Source organism: Ambystoma mexicanum, chromosome 3q, assembly GCF_040938575.1.
Source record: "Ambystoma mexicanum isolate Mex_15411 chromosome 3q, UKY_AmexF1_1, whole genome shotgun sequence".
NCBI lineage: Eukaryota > Metazoa > Chordata > Amphibia > Caudata > Ambystomatidae > Ambystoma > Ambystoma mexicanum.
This window is the reverse complement of record NC_090926.1, coordinates 1146905210-1146924762: the sequence shown is the minus strand read 5'-3', so window position 1 is coordinate 1146924762 and position 19553 is coordinate 1146905210. Positions and strand designations below refer to the sequence as shown.

The following is a 19553-nucleotide window of genomic DNA, read 5'->3' as shown; positions in this document are numbered from 1 at the left end:
CCGTGTGCTCCTGCCTCCTGTCCCTCCCACGATTGGCCAGAGCTCTGTGCATCCACACGATAAGCCTGTGGTAACATTCACTGCACCATTTTGGTCCCAGGTGAATGTGGTGCCTTCACTGGAGCGCCCCCCCCCCCCCCCAATTACGCCTGACCCCAGCCCTGCACTCAAGCCTCTGCTCTGGGTTCTTGTACACGTGTTTCCTGCCTTGCTCCTGCCCCCCACCCCCTCATCACGACACCACGCCATTTTGGTCCCATGAGCAGATTAGTGTTGCGCCTTTACTGCCTCCCCATTGCCCCCCCCTTTTCAACCCCCGATTTAAACCTCCCAGTCCTGCGCTCTCAAGTTTCCGCTCCGGGTCCATGTGTTCCTGCCTTGCTCCCGCCTCCTGTCCCTCCACCCTCCCGAACAGCCCTCATACATCATAGTGCTAGGGCAGCCATTGCAGCCCCTGCGGCAAAGGGCAGCTCCAACAACAGAGAAGGCTCCAGAGGGTCGGCAGGGGAAGCAGCCACACACTAACAAACCTAAACTACCATCTAACCCTCAATCGCACAGGGACACAAAAAGACCCACTTTGCCCCATCAACTAGCTCATTCCCCAGACTGAGGTGATTGGAGGTTCCAGCAGTGCTCCCACCCGAGTCCCAGGGTGCAGTGTCAAACTCGTGCTGTTCCCTCTGTCAACAGTTCCCTGCTGCAACCACATTCAATGAGGTAGTTGCAAAGGCATAATTCCACCCACAAACAAGTACCCAGGCGTGTCAAACTTTGAACAGACTGCTGTCAACCAGCACCAACGGATAAGGTAGATGAAATTCTCGCACAATCACACTTGTACCAATAACCACTTCAGCATTCACTCCACCATACAACACTACCACCGGAAAGAAGTACACCAATCCACAGTGCTAGTTGCATCTGCAAGAGATATTTGAAACATTAAATTGTTTGCAATAAATGTCAAGTCACTGCATGGATGGCTTCTGGGTAGCATCAGTGTGTCAAACAAAACGGTTATGTAGTGACATACACTATACACTAATCAGATTTAATAAGTTGAATAGGGAAACTAAATTACCCGACCTGCAGGTGTAGCTGAATTATAGAATGTACAAGGCCTGATCCCTCTAATGTCTTATTTGAGTGGTATGCAGAACTGCTGTATTGTTGCTCATTTCATGTCTTGGGTACCAATAACTTCTGATTACATTACAGAATAGCTAATCAAATTGGTCTGTTTGCTAATCAAAAGAAGTGAGCAAACTCTGCTGATCAATTTTTGAATGTATGCCGTGTACTACGTAGTCTTGAAAGTGTTTGCAGCATATTCCCAACAAAAGACTCGACTCATGCAGGAACACATTGCTTTCAGAAGCAAGTTTACATTGAGGATTCATTTTTTTTAAAACGTGGTCTGAACCACCACCACTTTCACAAATGGTAAGCTAAAAGCCTTTGTTAATTATTTTAAACCAAACCACCTGTAGTGATCCTACGCTACAAAAACCATGTCGAAGGAGACCCTGACAGAGTATGGTAGTCAAGGATAAACGAAAAAGGCAGGAACAAAGTGACAATACATTGTGCCAAGAGGATGCGCAAGATGGGGAAGGCGTGGTGCCGTTGTTTATCCAGGTGTATTGTGCAACAAGGGAAACGCGATTCCTCATGGAGACCGTTTTCTGTGTGACGACTTCCAGAAGCTATTGGGAAATTAGTAAAGCATGGATGCTTGATCGACCCAAAAAGTTATCAGGTGTTCCCAACGTGTAGGCCAAATTGTCAGGTAACGTTGAAATGCAACCGCTGCAGTGCCAAAAATGTAAACTGGGGTCTGTCGAGCCATTGTCAGGTAACAAAGCCAAGCGGCGGCTGTGTGGAAGGGGAAAGCAGAGCATCCAGAAGGAAAATTGGTAGTTAGGTGCATCCTCAGTACCCTCATAGCCTCAGAGGACAATATAGTTGGTGGATTTGCAGTAATCTGATCTTTGTCGTTAAGCCAAAGTCCAGATAGAAAAGGTAGCTGATCTGACCCCCCTCCTCCCCAGCCTAACAACTGCCTATGAAGCCCACGTCTGATGTAGTCCACTGCCAGCTATTTTCCAGAGTATCAGCCGCAGCATCCTGTTGCTAGATGGAAAATCCCCTTCATCCCCCCACCCCAGGACACCAAAGAATAATTTCCACATCAGAGTTGTAAGCGACTCAAACTGAGCTGGTTTCAAAAGAGGGATGACAAATGGTAACCGCCCATTGCATACACTGAGCATACTGAACATAATATATGGACTTTAATGGAGTAGAAACCGTATAAAATACTCCATATAATATACCAAATAAAGAGTAGTCAGGCAGAAAAGCATAGTTCTAGCAGGTCTCCGCTGCACATATGGAGCAGAAGCAGCATGTAATTATAAAGTATCATATCGCAGAAGGTACACCAATGAGCACAGTTACAGTGAGGATTTGTAGCGGAGGGTAATATGGGTGACATCCCGTAACTAGTAGCTCAGTCGGCAATTAAAACCACACCCATGCCAACAGCCCAGAAGATGCTACCCCAAGGTGGCAGTTCATTAAGGAGAGGACATTACTTAGCCCTGAGGTGATCCACTAGAGAGATTTTGGCACAGACTGCAGGCAAGCCAAGTGGTCTAAATGCCCTGCTTTGCACAGAGCCATGATACATTTTGGCAGCACGCAACGAGAAAGTGTGCAGTTCCGGCCCCGATGTCGCACCCAACGTGATAAAGGTAATTAAAAGCGAAGACTGATTTTCTGTTTCACACGCTCCCTTAAATATAGGAAATGTGTCTGTAGCACATTATCGTTTGCTCTCTGGTGCAGTCACAAAAGATCCGAGGTGCCGCTACCCTTTCCATAAACTGGCCTCTTTCTGCAAGATTGCAACAGTCCCTACAGAATCACAGAACCCCCACCTCCCAGCGATGTGAAAACAAACACATCCCTTTGCAAAACGGACCCCAATAACCTCATGTCAAAAGCCATACCACCTCTCCGACATGAATCTCCTGCAGGAATACAGATGCTGGACACCACCCAAAGATTTTGCAACCTGCAACTACTGCTCAGATCGGACACTGAACCAACTGTGCACCCCCGATACACCCCACCCAATTTCCAACTCCAAAGGCTGATCCACTCACCACCAGTTTGGCGAGGGCAGCAATGCAGTCAGACCAAATGAGAAACATGCCCCATGATGCAAACCAAACACGTGTCCAACAGTTACAAACAAAATCAGTTTACACCAAAGAACGAGGCTCCGCGGAAGAACCCCTCTCCCCCCAATCAAATTACTGCATGCAGCATGAGAAACTTCCCTGCATAGATATATGCGAGACCCTCCATCCAGACTTCATGAACTAAGCACCTCAAGTCCAAGAGGGCTTTAGGCCATCTTAAGGACCTACAGGGCAAGACCGCAAACATATTGAGAATAGGCCCGTGTGTGTCCCAATTGTCAGCCAATATGGGCAATTACCTACCGGTTGAACCACCCGTGGAGCAAGTCCTCTAGATATCCAAATTCCCTCAGCACCACCCAACAAAGCAATATCCACCTGAATTGATGAGGGATTGTCAACTAGCCCTTCAGTAGATGCTTTGCAGCAAAAACTAACCCCTATAGGGCCACTAAAAGGCCACAATTCAGCTCCAAACCCCAAACTGCTTCCCTCAGCCACACCAAGAGAAGCACACTGTGGCTGAGATGCCAGCAGAGAAGAGGCTGCAATAGCATCCTAAAAGAAAAAAAAAACGTACTGCATCCTGAAAATCTGTTTGAGATGAACCACTCAATCTTAACAACCACAAACTAGCGTGTTAACTGCTAAAGCCAACATACCCACTTCAACCAAGTTGAAAAGCAAGTAGATTAGGCACCTTCAACACAGACCTCCAACCCACAATAACTGCTCTATGCAAAGAGCGATGCCAGCTGTGTGCTACTGCAGCATAAAATAAAAATGGGCACCCTTCATATAACAATCCCAATTGGACCATTTTGGACTAATTTTCTACCGTAGAACAGAGATATTGAGAGCAAGCAGACGGTAGAAGGCACTAACACAAGTAAACTATTGTTACCTGCAGTTAGCGTGTTCATGCCATGTACAACTTGAAAGGAAAGAATTCTAGGCTATAGATAGGGCTGAGTGGATGTCAGAAGCACACTAAAGACACAGGAGCACCAACATCCTACCATAGTTGGAAACACAAGTGTCTTGCATTAGGGTGCCACGGCTGGTTTTTTGCACATCACTGTTGGAATCTCTGTACAGTCTTCTCTGCCAGGGAAAGGAGGGTCACACTCACATCCTGCATGAACTTCCTGCAAACTGGTCGTATCTCCTTGCTCAGGGTGGCACTAAACATCATACACTGCTTCTCATGGGGGGTGAGGCGGAATATTTCTTGGACATCTCTTCTCATATCTACATCAGAAAGGAGAAACCGATGTCAGGTGCTTTACAAAGACAGATGTGACTTTTCAGAATTAAGGACCTGTTGCAGTGCTCAGTTAGAAAAAGTACAATTCTGAACCCCTCTGCAACATTCGCACCCTAGAAAGCTGGAACATGCATTTTAAAAGTACACGGTGTGAAAGGAGCCTTCTTAGCCTGTACAATTTGTAAGGACAGATGCCATCTTTTTGCAGTAATCTTGTCCCAACTTACAAGGCCCTTTTTCTGCCCTCATCTGTCCTCTGCCATTTATCGTGTCATTTTACAGGTCCAGTTCCCTTTGCACAGTCTTGTGGAATAGGTTAGCATGTGCAATAAATGTACACGGCAAGTGGCTTATGCAGTTTTCATATTTTAATTGTACCATTTGCTGCTTCCATTCTTGGGCCCCAGGGGCAAATGCCAAGACTACAGTTTAACCACCATTCCCTGATACAGGAGTGACAATGTGCCACTTCCAACTGCAGCGGTTTGTAATGCATCAATCCCCCTCCCCTACTGACAAATCCAGTACCAGTCCTTACCAAGTTGTTCGAGCATTTTGTCGCACTCATCGAGCACAAAGTGTTTGACATTCTTCAGATTCATGATCTTGTTCCTGACCAGGGCAAGAGTACGACCCGGGGTACCCACAACAATGTGAGGGCAATTTTTCTTCAGGACATCCTCGTCTTTCTTTATGGGAAGACCTCCAAAGAAAACCGCCACCTGTAAAAACGTAAACTCCTATTATATGTAGTCAAGACCCCAAAATGCCACATTGCAGACAGCCAGAAACTTATGTTCTGAAGCTTGCCATAAAATATGCAAATTACCTTGATAGTGTTCATGTATTTTGAGAACCGTTCATACTCTTTGCTGATTTGGAATGCCAGCTCCCGCGTGTGACACATTACAAGGACGGAGACCTGTAGGAAGGAGAAGGTTTGCCCACAACTTACTGACTGCAAGCACTACAGTAAAACGGAAATCACAGCAATCTACTAGAATACATAGTCCGACTGAATTATAGCAAAACAAACCCTTCACTTTAGGACAATATTCAGTGCCTGGAAAACCACCCCAAACCTGCCTCATGAAAACAAGCAATCAAGCATTGCAACCACCTGCAAACAGATTCTGCGCCATCAAATCTCAATGCACAGTATGCTGCAAACTGGTTCTCTGAACTCTTAAAAATGGACGATTTAGGACCGGCTCCATATACTGTTATACATAAGTTCAGTGCGGCTCTAAATATTGCTGAAATGCTACTGCCTAGCCACTATCGTGCTCATATATCATCCATATGATGGACATTACGGTTATGTCCAAATGTTACTGCCCTAGCTACAATTTGTGCCAATTCCTGACCACATGTTATTCAGTGCTGTGCTAAATATCGTTCAATTGCTACTGCCCTAGCCACTATATCGTGTTTATACTCGGTATATGTTTCACATCGTTAAAATGATGTTATTGCCATAGCCACTATTGCTCATATTTGATCCACAGGATACTCATTACTGTTCTAAATATAGACCATACGTTACTACCCTAGGTACAATTGGTGCCAATTCCTGTCCACATATTAATCAATGCTTTCCTAATTAACACTTTTGCTGCCCCAGCCACTATTGTGCTCATAATTGGTATACATGTTTATATATCGCTCAAATGTTACTATTCTAGACACATTTGGTCCAAATGTGATAGTGCTCTGGTAAATACTACGGTCATTGTTAACATTCTAGTCAATGTGCTGGCATCAGACCCACATGATAGTGCACGCCCAAATATTGTACAAAGGTTACTGCCACAATCTCATTTCACAATCCCGCTTCTCTTCTCCGATACCACACATTTGCCATCTGCAGATACCACCATGGCCTTACAACAATGTTACGGCCCCTACCCAACATTGCTCAGAAGGCACCTACCCACAAATGGTCACAGGTCTGGCTCGTATTTGGTGCCCTAGACATCACCCACTCCCCTATCCCACGACCTTCCTTCCTAAACCTGCAGCATTCCCCACAGCGCACACAGCACAAGACCATGCATCCACCCACCCACCTCCAAACACATGCAAGTTACAGAATCTCCCATATTTACCAGTACAGCTAGTCTTACTAACACTTCCACCATCAGCGGATAGACCACCCCATGGAGTTGCACACAAATATTGCCGTCGCTCAAGAATCCCAGCCCATATACCCTCCAATACCAAATCCATACAAGGGACTATCAGAAGGTTAAGATTTTCCTCCCGCACCCACCACACAAAACGCTGTACTGCACCACCTGCCTCCCCCACCTCTCCCAAACAGAACTCCTTCCAGATAGCCTCTCCACAGGTCTCCATGAAGATGGCAACATAGCAGAACTATCAGAAACTGCACACCAAATTCCAGATCGCCAGTACTATCCACACTGTCCTACTCCCCATACCCAAGCTCATCCACATACCTCCCAAACCACTACTAAAAGGTGCTCTACTGAACGTACGTTCAATATGAGCACATGATTGATACACTTGAGCAACTAGAATTCATTGTAGTGACCAAAACCTGGATCCATTCGGCTTCCGGCCCCCTCCTGACACTAGCCATCCAGTTCAGATCCTGCTAAGTAGAATCAGTAGAGGGATGTGAGCTCCTGCTGCTCAAATTGTCTGCCGACTCTAAAACCACCATCAACTTCATCTATAGAGACCCTGATTCCACCAACCACCCAGCGACATCTCCCACTCCTTATTTCCCCCTCTTAAGCCAACCACCAGGTTAATCATTCTAGGGGACGTTAACTTAGGATTCAACGACCCTTGAGATAAAGCCATAGCATTCCACACTGCATTACAAGACATGCAGTTCACCCAAATAGTTAATGCACCAACCTACAAGGGAGAATCCTAGAATGGATGATTGCACTAAATACGGACCTATCCTTAGAAATCTCAAATCACATGGTCAGACCACCATCTAATCTGTTTCAACTACACCCATAGCACAAGAACACCCCTGCCTACTCCCATCTCTATCCTGGCTAGAAACACTACTCATTAGAAAATCTGACCCATGTCCCCTCTAAAATACTGGAGGCACAGCCCACCACGAGCACCAATTCAGATACCACCATCTCTGCCTTCTACAACTCCTGCCTTAAACCAGACCTTGACGAAATTTCTCCATGCACACACCCAAAATCAGCCAAACAGTAACTCCTGATTCAATTAAGAACTTATTGAACTGACAAAAAAAAGCCATAGAACACCAAATTTAAAAAAGACCCTCTACCAAGGAGTTTGTCATTGCCCATAAAGCCAATGCACTGAACATGCATATCAGCAATGCTATCTCCAACAGCAAACTATCTGCTATTCTCAGAGAGCTAGAAGCACCCATCTCATCCGCCTGCCCCAGCAAAGCATGGTGTAGAATCATTCAGGATGCATTAGCATCCAAAATAAAACCCTACAAGAAAAAAATATCAAAAAGGAAAATTACGGCCCCAATAAAACAAAGACCCCCTAACCTCAACAACAAAAAAAAATTTTGCTACAGGAAACAAATTCAATTTTACTATGGTTTTGCAAGATAAAGTTCTCAAGACCATCGCCTCACTCAAACCATTGAATAGTAAAGGCGACAGCTTTCCCACCAAATTAGTCAACTGTACCCCAACTATAGTACTCATTACTAATTTCATCAATACCGCTTTCAGTACCAATTCCATGCCAATATTAAAGCAGTCTGGGTCACACCCCTTAAATTTCCCTTTTTTTTTTTAAACACGCTGGATCCTACCCTACACCCAAACTACAGACCCATAACCACAGTGCCCTTCCTCAAAATTGACCAAATTGCATAATCCCAAATACAAGTTCACCTAGAAAATAACCACCTACTAGGAGATGGCCAATCAGGTTTTCTTCCCAGACAGTACGGAGACAGCACTAATGGATCTCAAAAACCAGCTTGACTCCATTAGAGAGACAATTTAGGTATCCTACACTACCTATCCGGCACGTTGGATTTGGCAGACCATGATAGATTATGCACAGCACCATTTAACAACTTCCACCTTTCATCCGAGGTGGCCACTGGGGTCAAGTAATTTATATCTGACCGCACCTCAACAGTAGCCATAGGTGAGGTTGCAGCCGACCCTATAACAGTACCCCAAGGCTCATACCTCCCTCCTACTTTATATAATGCTTACACCAAACTTCTGTTTGCAGCACTAGACCTGCGAGTTATCTACACCAATTTTACGGATACTCAGATCCTCATCCGATCACGGGCGATCTGGTACAATCTACCCTCATCCAATACTGGATGGCCACAGTCTATGCCTTAATGGAGAAAAAACCAAGGTCCTCATCATGGGATTTCGAGCTCAACTAAAAGGGCTGCACCCCGAATACACCTATTAACATAGAAGGTCCATCCATTTCAATATCTAAACAGGTCAAAACGTTAGTAGTACTTGGACTCAAGCCTTTCCATGAATAAGCATATCAACTTGCTTGCATCACCTACGGCCTATATGGCCAAACTTACTCCCCTTAGTAGACAATTCCTCACCCTCCAAAACTGCATTATACTAGCAAGGGCCCCAACACTTTCAAAGCTAGACTACGGCAACATACTTCTTTTAGGAACCAACAAGAGGAATATAGATAAACTTCAACTCCTGCAAAACAAATCCCTCAGAGCAGCCCTTGGAATAAACAAACAAAAACAAACATCTTGCAGACTACGATAGAGGTGCACTGGCTACCTAATCAAGCAAGAATTTTTAAAACCTTTACCATCACTCAAACGTATCACATGAAGCCCCAACCTACCTCAAACGTGTTGCCCGCAAAATCCCCATGAGGTAACTTAGATCCAGCACCAACAGTTACTCATCCCCCGATTTAAAAAAAATCAAGAGCGGGGAACTAGCTTTCCTGTTGCTCACTGTAGTGACCACCTTACTCCTAGTCCAAAGTCCCCTTTCCTCCATACTTATGGGACATCCCTTCGTCCTGTTGGACGGGACCGGAGCTCTTTGTAAAAGCATCCAAAAATGTCTTAGTCCCTCCTCTTTCTATGCGGGGCCCAGCATGCAGCCGTAACCCCGCCCATCACCCATCAGTCCTTTTCTATCGCCAGGTCAGAGACCTTTTAGCAATAACAGGAAGCTTATTAGAGGGGACGGCGGGCAGGCGTATGGAGAAAAGGGGACTATGGACTAGGAGGAAGGTGGTCACTATGGTGAGTAACCTGCTTATACTCCTACGCCCCGTCCCCTTTCCTCCATACTTATGGGAGATTCCCAAGGACTCCTTACAGGAACTATGGGTGGATGAAAAAAAAGCTCTTACGGAAATAAGTTCTTCAGCACAGCCTGACCAAACTGGGCATCAGCTCTTGATGTCAGGTCTAGACAATAAGGTTTACAAAAAGCCGATGGGGAGGGCCAAGAAGCTGCCTTTGCGATGGTCTCCCAGGGGACATTTCTGAAGGGCAACTGCGGCTGCCTTGCCCCGCATCAGGTGTGCATGAATACCTTTAGGAGGCTTCAGCCCTGGAACGTTGCAAGACTCCGTAATGCAGGCCACGATCCATTGGGAGATGGTCGCCTTAGAGGCCTACTTACCTTGTGGATTACCAAAGGTGACGAACAGTTGACAAGAGCTCCTAAATTCGGAAGTTCTGTGAAGATAGAACTCAAGAGCCCTTCTAACATCCAGACAGTGTAGAACCCTTTCCGGGTTTGTCCGTAGGACCACCTTATCCTTGTGAAAAGCCAAGAAGGGATGTTCCACTGACAAAGCTTGGAGTTCACTCACACGCCTTGCCGAAGTGACGGCCACCAAAAAGGACACCTTTCATGAGAGGTGCTCGAGGTCCACCGTGGCCATCTGTTCGAAAGGCTTTTGGCACAACGCCACCAGGATCACATTTAGATCCCACGCTGGGTGCGGACTGCAATCGGAGGATAAAGGCGCGTCAAACCTATAAAATGTCCCTTAACCACTGAATTAGACAGTAAGAACATTGGTCCATAGATAGGCGGAAACCGCCGAAAGATAGTTCTACATGACAGGCGCCCAAAGATCCGAGACCTGAAGATCCAACGACGCACCCCACCCAGAAGGGAGGAGTGTCGTGACCGTTACCGTCGGAGCTGGGTCCTGAAAACACACCCCCACCGACAGGTTGCTGAGAGACGGCACCCAGTCCAGGTCCGCGCTCATGGAAGCCAGAATAGTTATCAACTTGGAGTCCGGATCCACAGCCTGAAGCCAAGAACTCCGAAGAGCCATCCGAGTCCACCTCATCTTGAGGCGAGCAAGAGGAAGAGTCAAAACGCACGAGGCCCAGAAGCCTCTGGAACCACCAAACCGACATGCTCTCCGACTGTGCAAACATCGGATACGTGGCCAACAGATCTGCCATTCTGTCCCCGGTCAGGTACACTCTGCAGTCGATAATCTTCCAAGATTAAGTCCTGAAAGACATTCATGGAAGATATCCGCCAGTTCACCGACAGCCCGAGGTGGAACGGGAGCTGGAGGAGAGACTGAAGATTGTAGGCAGCTTTCAGCGGACAAGGGCTTGCAAGAGCCCGTTGTCCAAATACGGATATACATGAATACCCTGCAGACAAAGATGGGCCACGTCACCGACATCTTCGTAAAGACACGCGGTGCCGAACTTGGGCCAAAAGGAAGCACTCAAAACTGGAAATGCTTCTCTCCCACAGAGAAACAGAGATATCTCCTGTGTGGACCCCAGATCCAGATATGCATATAGGCATCCTGAAGATCCACTACGCTGAGCCAATCGCCCAACTGCAGGGAAGACTATCTGGCTAAGCGTGATAGTGAATTTCTCTTGGGGGTAGGAAAAGACTGAGCTGGGAAAGGTCTAGGATGGTGCGCAGACCAGCCTGGTTGGGTTTGTGCAACATAAACAGCCGGGAGTAGAATCCCTCACCTCGCTCCCCAAGAGGAACGGGTTCTGCAGCTCTGAGGTGCTGCAGTTTCTGCACCTCGGCTTTTAGGGAGGGCAATCCCGACTGCTGGAAAGGAGTATGGAGTAGGGGTTTTACGGAAGACCGCCCAAGCGACTAACAAGACCCACTGGTCCTTGGTGATGTCTGCCATGCCTCCCAATGAGACGCAATGCGCCCTCCCACCGGGGTCTCGTGCGAGCAAGGAAAACCCTCATTTGGCAGTTTTATCAGTGGTGTTACCAACTGAACACGAGGAGGAGGCTGAGGAGCAGGAGAAAAACAGTCGTCACTGCCTCCGGCGATTACCCGAAGGAGTCCACTCTGTGGGATTTCCGGTCTAGGAAGCCCCTGAAACCAGAGGAGGGCTGGCTCTGACAGCGGTCTCTGGGTCCTGAAAGGGGTTTTAACCAGGACTGACAAGGACTTCGCTGTCTGGGTGCTGTCCTTCATTTTGGTGAGCTCCACATCCGTTGTGGCATGAAAAAGCTCCTTACTGTCAAACGGCAGGTCCAACACCTTGTCCTGTACCTCCTGTCGAGGTGTCAACACCCAGCATAAGGCCCCGAGCCGACGCTATGAGCCGCAGCCTCTAGCAGATCCTGGGCCAAGACTCTGGCGTCAGATAAACCAGTCTTCCAGCTTCGACTGGAATGAAATTCGACTGGAATGAACTCCTCGGACTCCGACAGACCTTTCCACATCTTCATGTTTGCCCCCGCTAACACTAGTTCCGCGTTGGCCTTCCAGAGCTGCAAGGCCGAGTTAGTGGAAATCTTCCTTCCAAGGGAGTCCAGGAGTTTGTCCTCCTTCCCCAGAACCTGAGTCGCCGTCGTAGAAGAGGACGCTGCAGGCCTGGACTGCAAAGTGGCCGGAGCCACCACTGTGGAGGGGGGCAGACAAGATGACATGGCCACCTCTTCTGAAGAATGCAGCCTGCAACACGCGTCAATTTTCTTGACAAGGTGAATGCCCCCGAAAGCACACCCTCCTGCGAAGCGGGTGCCTTGGGCACTGGAACATCCAATAGGCACATCATGTCCAGTACCCGGTCGTGAAAAGCCCTTATAGAGCGGGTCTGGTCTTTGCTGTCCTGCTTGTCCTGCTCGCCCTGCGCATCATCCAACAGGTCAGGATCCTGCTGAACTGTGTCAGGCACCGTCTTGTCCACAGGGAACAAAGGGGGCTAGGGCGGAAGGGTCGGTGGAGGCACTGTAGGCAAGGGCGGCGCCGGCGGAACCAATGGTGGAACGGATGGAGCTGGAGGCGCAGGGGGCATATCTCCCTAAAAAGACTTGAAATACTCTCATGGGGTCGGTAAGTATGAGCGCCTTAAATTTGCCAAAGAAGGCATCCTCCGCAGACGGTTTTGGAACTGCCGGAGAAGTCCTCTCATGAGGAGGATAATTCCAGGGATGCAAAGGGGAGGGTTGCCACACAGGCCCATCCCCTGAAGTGTCCACAAAAACCAAAAGTGCCGAACCCACAGGCAACGAGACATTGTGCGGAAGGGGCATCCGGGCGTTCCAATCATAAACTGGATGAAACTGATGCGTACAAGGAATTTTATGTTCACTCGCGGAACCAACTTCTACACCTGAGGCCAATGGTGTAGTTGTGGGGTGAGCGCCCAAAATGGCTGCCGTGGTGGGAACGGCCCACATTTTGCCATCACCTGAGGGGTACTGCGGCACGTGTGGAAGTGAGGCAGTGGCCCCCGTCGGTGGGTCAGGGGGGGGTCTTAATTATAGTCTTTACATAAGGAACCTTGGCCGAGCTGGTACTATGTGGCCTGGAATGCATCTGCGACATACCAGTGGCCAAACTAGCCTCCACAGGAAGGACCTCGGCACTGCCGTTAAAGAACTTTCACTCCCTGCCCCCCTCAACAGTTCTGGTGTCGCGACAAGAGCGGGAACGCTGAGGAACAACTTTCACTGATAAGGCCTTGGAAGGCCTCAGAAATGTTGGTCGCTTTAGCCACTGAACGAGGGACCTCGGACCCAGGTCCGGTAACAGCCTTACTAGCATGGACCTTGAACATCTGTTAACACCAAGCCCAGCCGAGGCCTCAGGGAGCACCCCGGTACTTTTGAGGGAAGCCGATAACAAGGCCTCAGAGCGAGCTCCGGTACCCCACGACTCAGTAGAACAGGGTCTACAGGCAGCCTCCACAGGAGGGGCCTCGGAGCGTGCTCCGGTATCCACATGCCCCGTACGGAGACCCTCACAGAAAACTCTGGTACAATTAGGCCCAGAAGGCACCTCAGGGCAATCCCTGGTGACAGTGATCAACGCTCCTCCCGGCTCAGGAAGAGCCCGGAAAGTTATCTCCCGGGCCAGGGTGCTCTGAAAAGTAAAGAACTTAACGGGCGTTTTTTCTTTTTGTCAACAAACGCCTGAAAATGCAAAGGAGTGAGTCGAAACACCTCCCACAGCGCCAACCGACGTTGAAAAGCCCGGACCGAAAGGGAGTCGCAATAAAAACAGGAGTCCCAACGGTGATCCGGACCCAAACACTCTAGACAGAGGATGGGGATCTGCCCCCACGAAGCGTCGGTGACAAGTTGAAGAATCTGGAAAGTCTAGTTTGAACGACAGACAAGTGCACGATCGATCTTACGAGGATGCACGCACGTCCAGTCCTGAAGCGGAGAAACGGACTGATGGCCGATGCAGAGCCGCCACAGGCGAGGTTACGGCTGCATGCCGGGCCCTGCGTAGAAAGAGGGAGGACAAAACATTTGACATTTTTGGATGCTTTTACAAAGCGCTCCGGTCCCGTCCCACAGGACGGAGGGATGTCCCATAAGTATGGAGGAAACGGGACGTAGGAGTAAATGGAATTCGCTCCCATACTACATTAGTAATGAGCCAGTCCACCCACAATTCAAGAAATTGATTAAAACGTGGCTTTTTGACAAGTTCTAAGCAGCCACCACATGTTCAATATCTTAGGAGCATTAATTTACTTCACGTTACGTCTTGTACACTATTATGCTATTCTGTATATGTTGAATTAAGCCAACGTTCTTGCCATCGATTCTTTGCAACCCGCTTTTACCATGTAACCAGACAAGCGACATAGTATTCTTGTAACCTACGCCGTGGGCATATAACAAATGCAATAAATGAGTGAAGACAAGATCACCCTTCTTGACCCCGCCCCCCCTAACACCAAACAGGCTCTACTGACAGCTACAATAATCACACCAGCTCATCTCTTTGCACTGCACACATCATATAACCTTTCCCCCTTCACTCTAGCAACCCATGGGCTCTCACCCCTCACCGGCTATTGGAGCCAGCAGCCTTGAAGTAATCGAGACTTTTCATTCCTCACATTCTGGACCTTACCAAGGCGGCACATTTAACTTCAACCTCCCTCAGAGGTATCCTTCCTTTTCTCCAGAAGATCAATGTCTCTCGAGCTCTGGTACTCTAGGCTGGACTACTGCAACAGCCTCTTCCTTACTATACCCTCTTCGCGCCTCCCGCATCCCCAGCTGGTCCAGACTAGAGCTGCAATATGCATCATTGACCTCAAGCCCAGGGACTGTATCGCTCCAGCACTAAAATCCTTCCATTGGCTCCGGGTTGCTGCAAGGATCATCACATTTCAACCCCTCTGCATCATCCATATAGTTTTCTGGGGTCGAGATCCAATCTACCTACAACTTGCTCACCAAATACTTTCCTTCCAGATCTCTATGTGCCGCTGGCTCCAACTCTGCTTGTCAGAAGCTTTTCTAAGCAACAAGCTGGAAGAGCTCTCAGCCGATTCACTCAGAAAAAGCTCCACATTCCACTGTCTTGAGTCCGATCTCAAATTCCAGAAGCGCCAGAAGACTTTAGTCTTCACCCCCCCCCCCTCTCCTGCTAACACCCCAAAGTCACTGAGATTAGTGGGCTGGCACCATGCGCCTCCTGGGACATGGCCTTCTGCCCAATCCCTCCGTCCTGCCCCATCACAGCACTTTTCTTCAGGCGCACACTGGCTTGTGTTCACAGGCCGCACTCGCTACTGGCAGGGATTACTCTGTACCACTGCTAGGCTCTTCCCTCTGTGGAACTCCTTGCACGTTCCCCTAATCCTTCCCTCTTCCTGCACTTTCTGAATGCTCACAAGGCCTAGTAGGTTCGTCCCTCCCCTGTACATCAGTATATCTGCCATTGTTCCCATGTCCCCCGCCCCCTTTGCCCTGAGGGTGCTTTAAACAATTTCTTGCTATATGAGCAAGCGCCCTACAAATGCTCATCCATGAAGACTTTCAGGTGATTGTTCTTGCATTCAGATATGGGGCCTACAAGGCATGAAACTATTTCACAGTACAGTGAAATAGGTGTACAAACCCATTAAGGTCATGAATGCACCAGTTTCAATTATTCAAAATTAAGTGAACGAAAGTAATTGCTACAGCAGTGAAAATTGGAGCACTTCAGCCACCAAAGTGCTATAACAGTAACTACAGATAGAAATCTATACAGGTGCAGGCAAAAAATTTGCTATATTTTATCACAATGAACCCATATCCTAGAACCAAGGCCATGCAGCATCAACTTACCTGCCCATCCACCGGCTCAATCTGCTGGAGTGTAGCAAGCACAAAAACTGCAGTCTTCCCCATGCCAGATTTGGCTTGGCAGAGTACATCCATGCCTAGAATGGCCTGTGGAATACATTCATGTTGAACTGAAACAAAAAGGTTGGTGGGGGTCTTACCAAAAGCACTAAAGTTAACATGAATAAAAAACACCTTTCAAAAGGGAGCACTCGTTCACAAACAAGCATTCAACACATTTCAGATTGGGATGGATGGGCTAAAGCCCCAAAGATAGACGAGAACGAATCCATTCAGGAATGAGAAACTTCCAGCAGCTACAGAGGTATTCTCTTCACCATAAAACCACCCAGTGCAGTTAAACTATACAAGCAATCTAACTCCCACCTAAAACAAGGTTTTACTGCAGCCTCAGACTCCATAAGAGTAATAGAAGGCAAGCCAGTGCATCAGATATTAAGCATGGGGCCAGCAAAGTCGCTTCGAGCGTGGCATGAAGCGCCAATGCTTCACAAGAAAATGCAGTTGTACGGATATATTCGTAGGACTGTCCACAACATACATACAAAGAAGGCACCTACCTTCTGATGGATGCTCAAAGCCGCAATCCACAATGGCACGAAGCAACTCTGGCTTCAGCAGGAAGTCCCTGAAGCCTGAGCTGTGGATGGAGACATATGACCCCTTTACGTCTTTTTTAACTGGTGCAGCTGGCGTTTCATTTACTACTGCGGGCTCCTCGTCCTCTTCATAATCCAAAAGCTCGTTTTCAACATCCTGTTCTGCCATATCTGAGGAAATAAGTGCAATGGTAGATTAGTGTGAGCAATAGTTTTCCATATTGACAGTGCTCCACCTGGGGGGAGGACTGGGGGAGTTTAATACAAAATTTGGGGAAAGGACTGCATTTTATGTATGATGGATATTTTATTCATAGCGCGCTTGAACACAAGTGTTTCAGAGCAGGACTGGGCAAGAGAGGGGAACGGGAAAACAACAATCTTACTAGGCCCAGTGGCATTGAGAACACGCAAGGGCATGGGAAAGGGAAAAGGGAAAGGGAAAAAGTGCAGAGCAGATAAAATAAATAGAAAATGGAGGCAATAAACTGTGGTAGTGCAGCCAGCAAGCATTTGTATGGTGCTTGCACAACAAGACTGTTTCGAAGCACCACAGGGCAAAGGGGAAGGGAACAAAGGAGCAAATAAACCACGGGAATGAAGAAAACGGCCCGACTAGGCCATGTGACATTCAGAACGTTCAAGTGCAGAAAAAAAGGGGGGTCATGCGAATAAGTGCTATGGGGACCCGGGGGCGGGGGGGGGCACCTGTTGGGGAGGCAACAAGTGCATGGGCAGAGACATCCCAAGCCAAAAGGGAGGACTGACGACCATGTGCAGGTCTGAGACAAACCACCTCAACTAGTAGGTGTAGGCCCAGTGAGGAAGCGGGTGCTGGGAGGGGTGGAAGCTGGCGGCGAATGGGCAAATGGCCAGGACCATATTAGACTCATAAGGGACCAGGATCCAAACTCAGCGGCTGAGGGGATGGTTAGCATGGGAGGGAGAATGAGGACGAGAAGAGAAAGGGCTCGAGTTGTTTGCAGAACTTGAGGTGATCCGGTCCGAGAATGAGACTGTTCCAGATGAGGGACCCAGCCGAAGAGATCTGCAGCAATAATTAAAGTAAATTCCTCCAATTCTAATGGAGTGAAGTGTGGAAGGTAGTGCCTCCAGGGAACTGGTTTATTTAAACCAGTGTAGAAAAGTGTACACAGGGTGCGTAAAAGACATGTTCAGAGCATAAATATATTATATTACTAGAAAATACACTGGAACAGATCTTGCTCCTTTTACACTGGTAAGTAGTAACCTCAAAAAATCTCTGAATTTAAAGTTCAACAATTGTATCTGCTAATTGTCTTGGGTTCCACCTACAGGGTTTGGACCCAATTATATAATGTTGAGGGATGTCAGAAACATTCACATGCAGTAGTCAAATCTAGTTAATTTATATAATAAATACCAAAAATGTTACAATGAATAATTACATAACACAAGTACATTAAAAAGTGATGTATTTTGTTAGCGAAATGGTGCACAAAGAGGAGGAACAAGCAACCGTATGTGGCACTGCCAAATGTCAGTGAGTGGTTAAGAGTACTTGGGTATCAGCATAGTTGGAACACACGATATCCAAGGCGTCAAGCTTATCGAAGAGAGGCATTGTAAACAGGTTGTATAGAGTGGGTACAGTGCATGAGCCCTGCGGCACTCCCCAGTGAATGGTAGTAGGGGCAGCATAGGCTATGTCTGAGAATACTTTCATTGCCCTGCCCTCGAGGAAGGATGTAATCCACACTGCAGCTTCTTTAGAGAAATTGGCTGTGTGTGTAAGGTGTGAAACCTGTTTTGTGAGCTACAAGGTCGAAGGCAGCTGAGAGGTCTAGGAGTAGCAGGAAGGCAGGCCTGCCATTATCCACGTGTGATCTGTGTTTTTTTTTTTAGGTCTACCAGTGCTGTTTCCGTGCCATGACCTTAGCGAAATCCAGATCGTCTAGATCCAAGAATGAGTGGGGTTAAAGGAAGTGTTGGATTTGGCAATGGGCAGCTTTATCCAGGAACTTGAGGAAAGGCACTGGTTATGGGTCGGTAGTTGTTGGGCTGTGTAGGGTCGAGGGTTTACTATTTTTTTTATTTTTAGAAGTGGGCATACCCACGCTTCTTTGAGGCTAACAAATGAGGCATTAATGAACTCTGTACGCTGTTATAAGTGGGACAAGGGGGTCTGCGCAGTCCTTTAATTAGTTTGTGGCAACAGAGGTCTCCTTTACATAGAGGGTTTTAAGATTTAAAGTATGTTAGTGACTTCCAGTTCGGAAATAGCCAAGTGGTTTGGAATTGGTTGGTGGGGGAGAGCAGTCTTGTTGTTTAAGCCCATGAGAGTGGGCTAGGGCTTTGTGAGGACCCTAAATTTTGCTTTGAAAGAGCTCTAATTTTATTTCGCATGGCAGCTTGGATGCTAGAGCACCGGGCTTTGTCTTTAGTAATCTCATTTGGTGTATGGGGTGGGTTGGGGAATGTGAGTTTGTTGAAAATGGCAAAGATTTTTGGATTGAGATTTGGCATTAGTGATACGGACATTGAAGGAATTGGCTTTTGTGTTGGTGATGGCATCTTTGTATAGTCGGTGATTTGGTTAAAGCAGTTTTTTGTATCCTCGCTCGGGTGTGCGAGCCAATTTGTTTTAGCCTCATTTCACAGGAGCATAGGGACTGAAGTTCATCCGTGAACCACGAGTTCGTGTGTAGAGTTTTTTTCTGCCTGTTTTGGGTTCAAGAGGAGCTATGGCGTTAATGGCTTTGTATAGAGCATCTTTGTAGGTGTCAACTAAGGCGTTTGGGTCGTTAGAGAAAAGTGGGGTTGGTTCCGGGATGTTGAGGTCTGGGCGAAGAATGTTTGGAGCTTCTTGCTAGTGTTGGGGGGGCAGGGGTGAGGATTTTGGTGTTAGAGGA

General features: G+C 47.6%; 1 protein-coding gene across 1 annotated transcript in view; it reads right to left on the bottom strand.

Annotated features, from left to right (window-relative positions):
* DDX39A (DExD-box helicase 39A) overlaps positions 1-19553 on the bottom strand; it is a 44085-nt gene that overhangs the window by 11346 nt on the left and 13186 nt on the right. The window contains exons 2-6 of the mRNA XM_069603972.1: positions 16621-16830; positions 16043-16170; positions 5309-5401; positions 5018-5201; positions 4345-4463 (exon numbers count right to left, since the gene is read on the bottom strand). Of these exons, the coding sequence (XP_069460073.1) occupies positions 4345-4463; positions 5018-5201; positions 5309-5401; positions 16043-16170; positions 16621-16828 (732 nt within the window). The 5' untranslated portion in view covers positions 16829-16830. The remainder of the gene's footprint in view (positions 1-4344; positions 4464-5017; positions 5202-5308; positions 5402-16042; positions 16171-16620; positions 16831-19553) is intronic.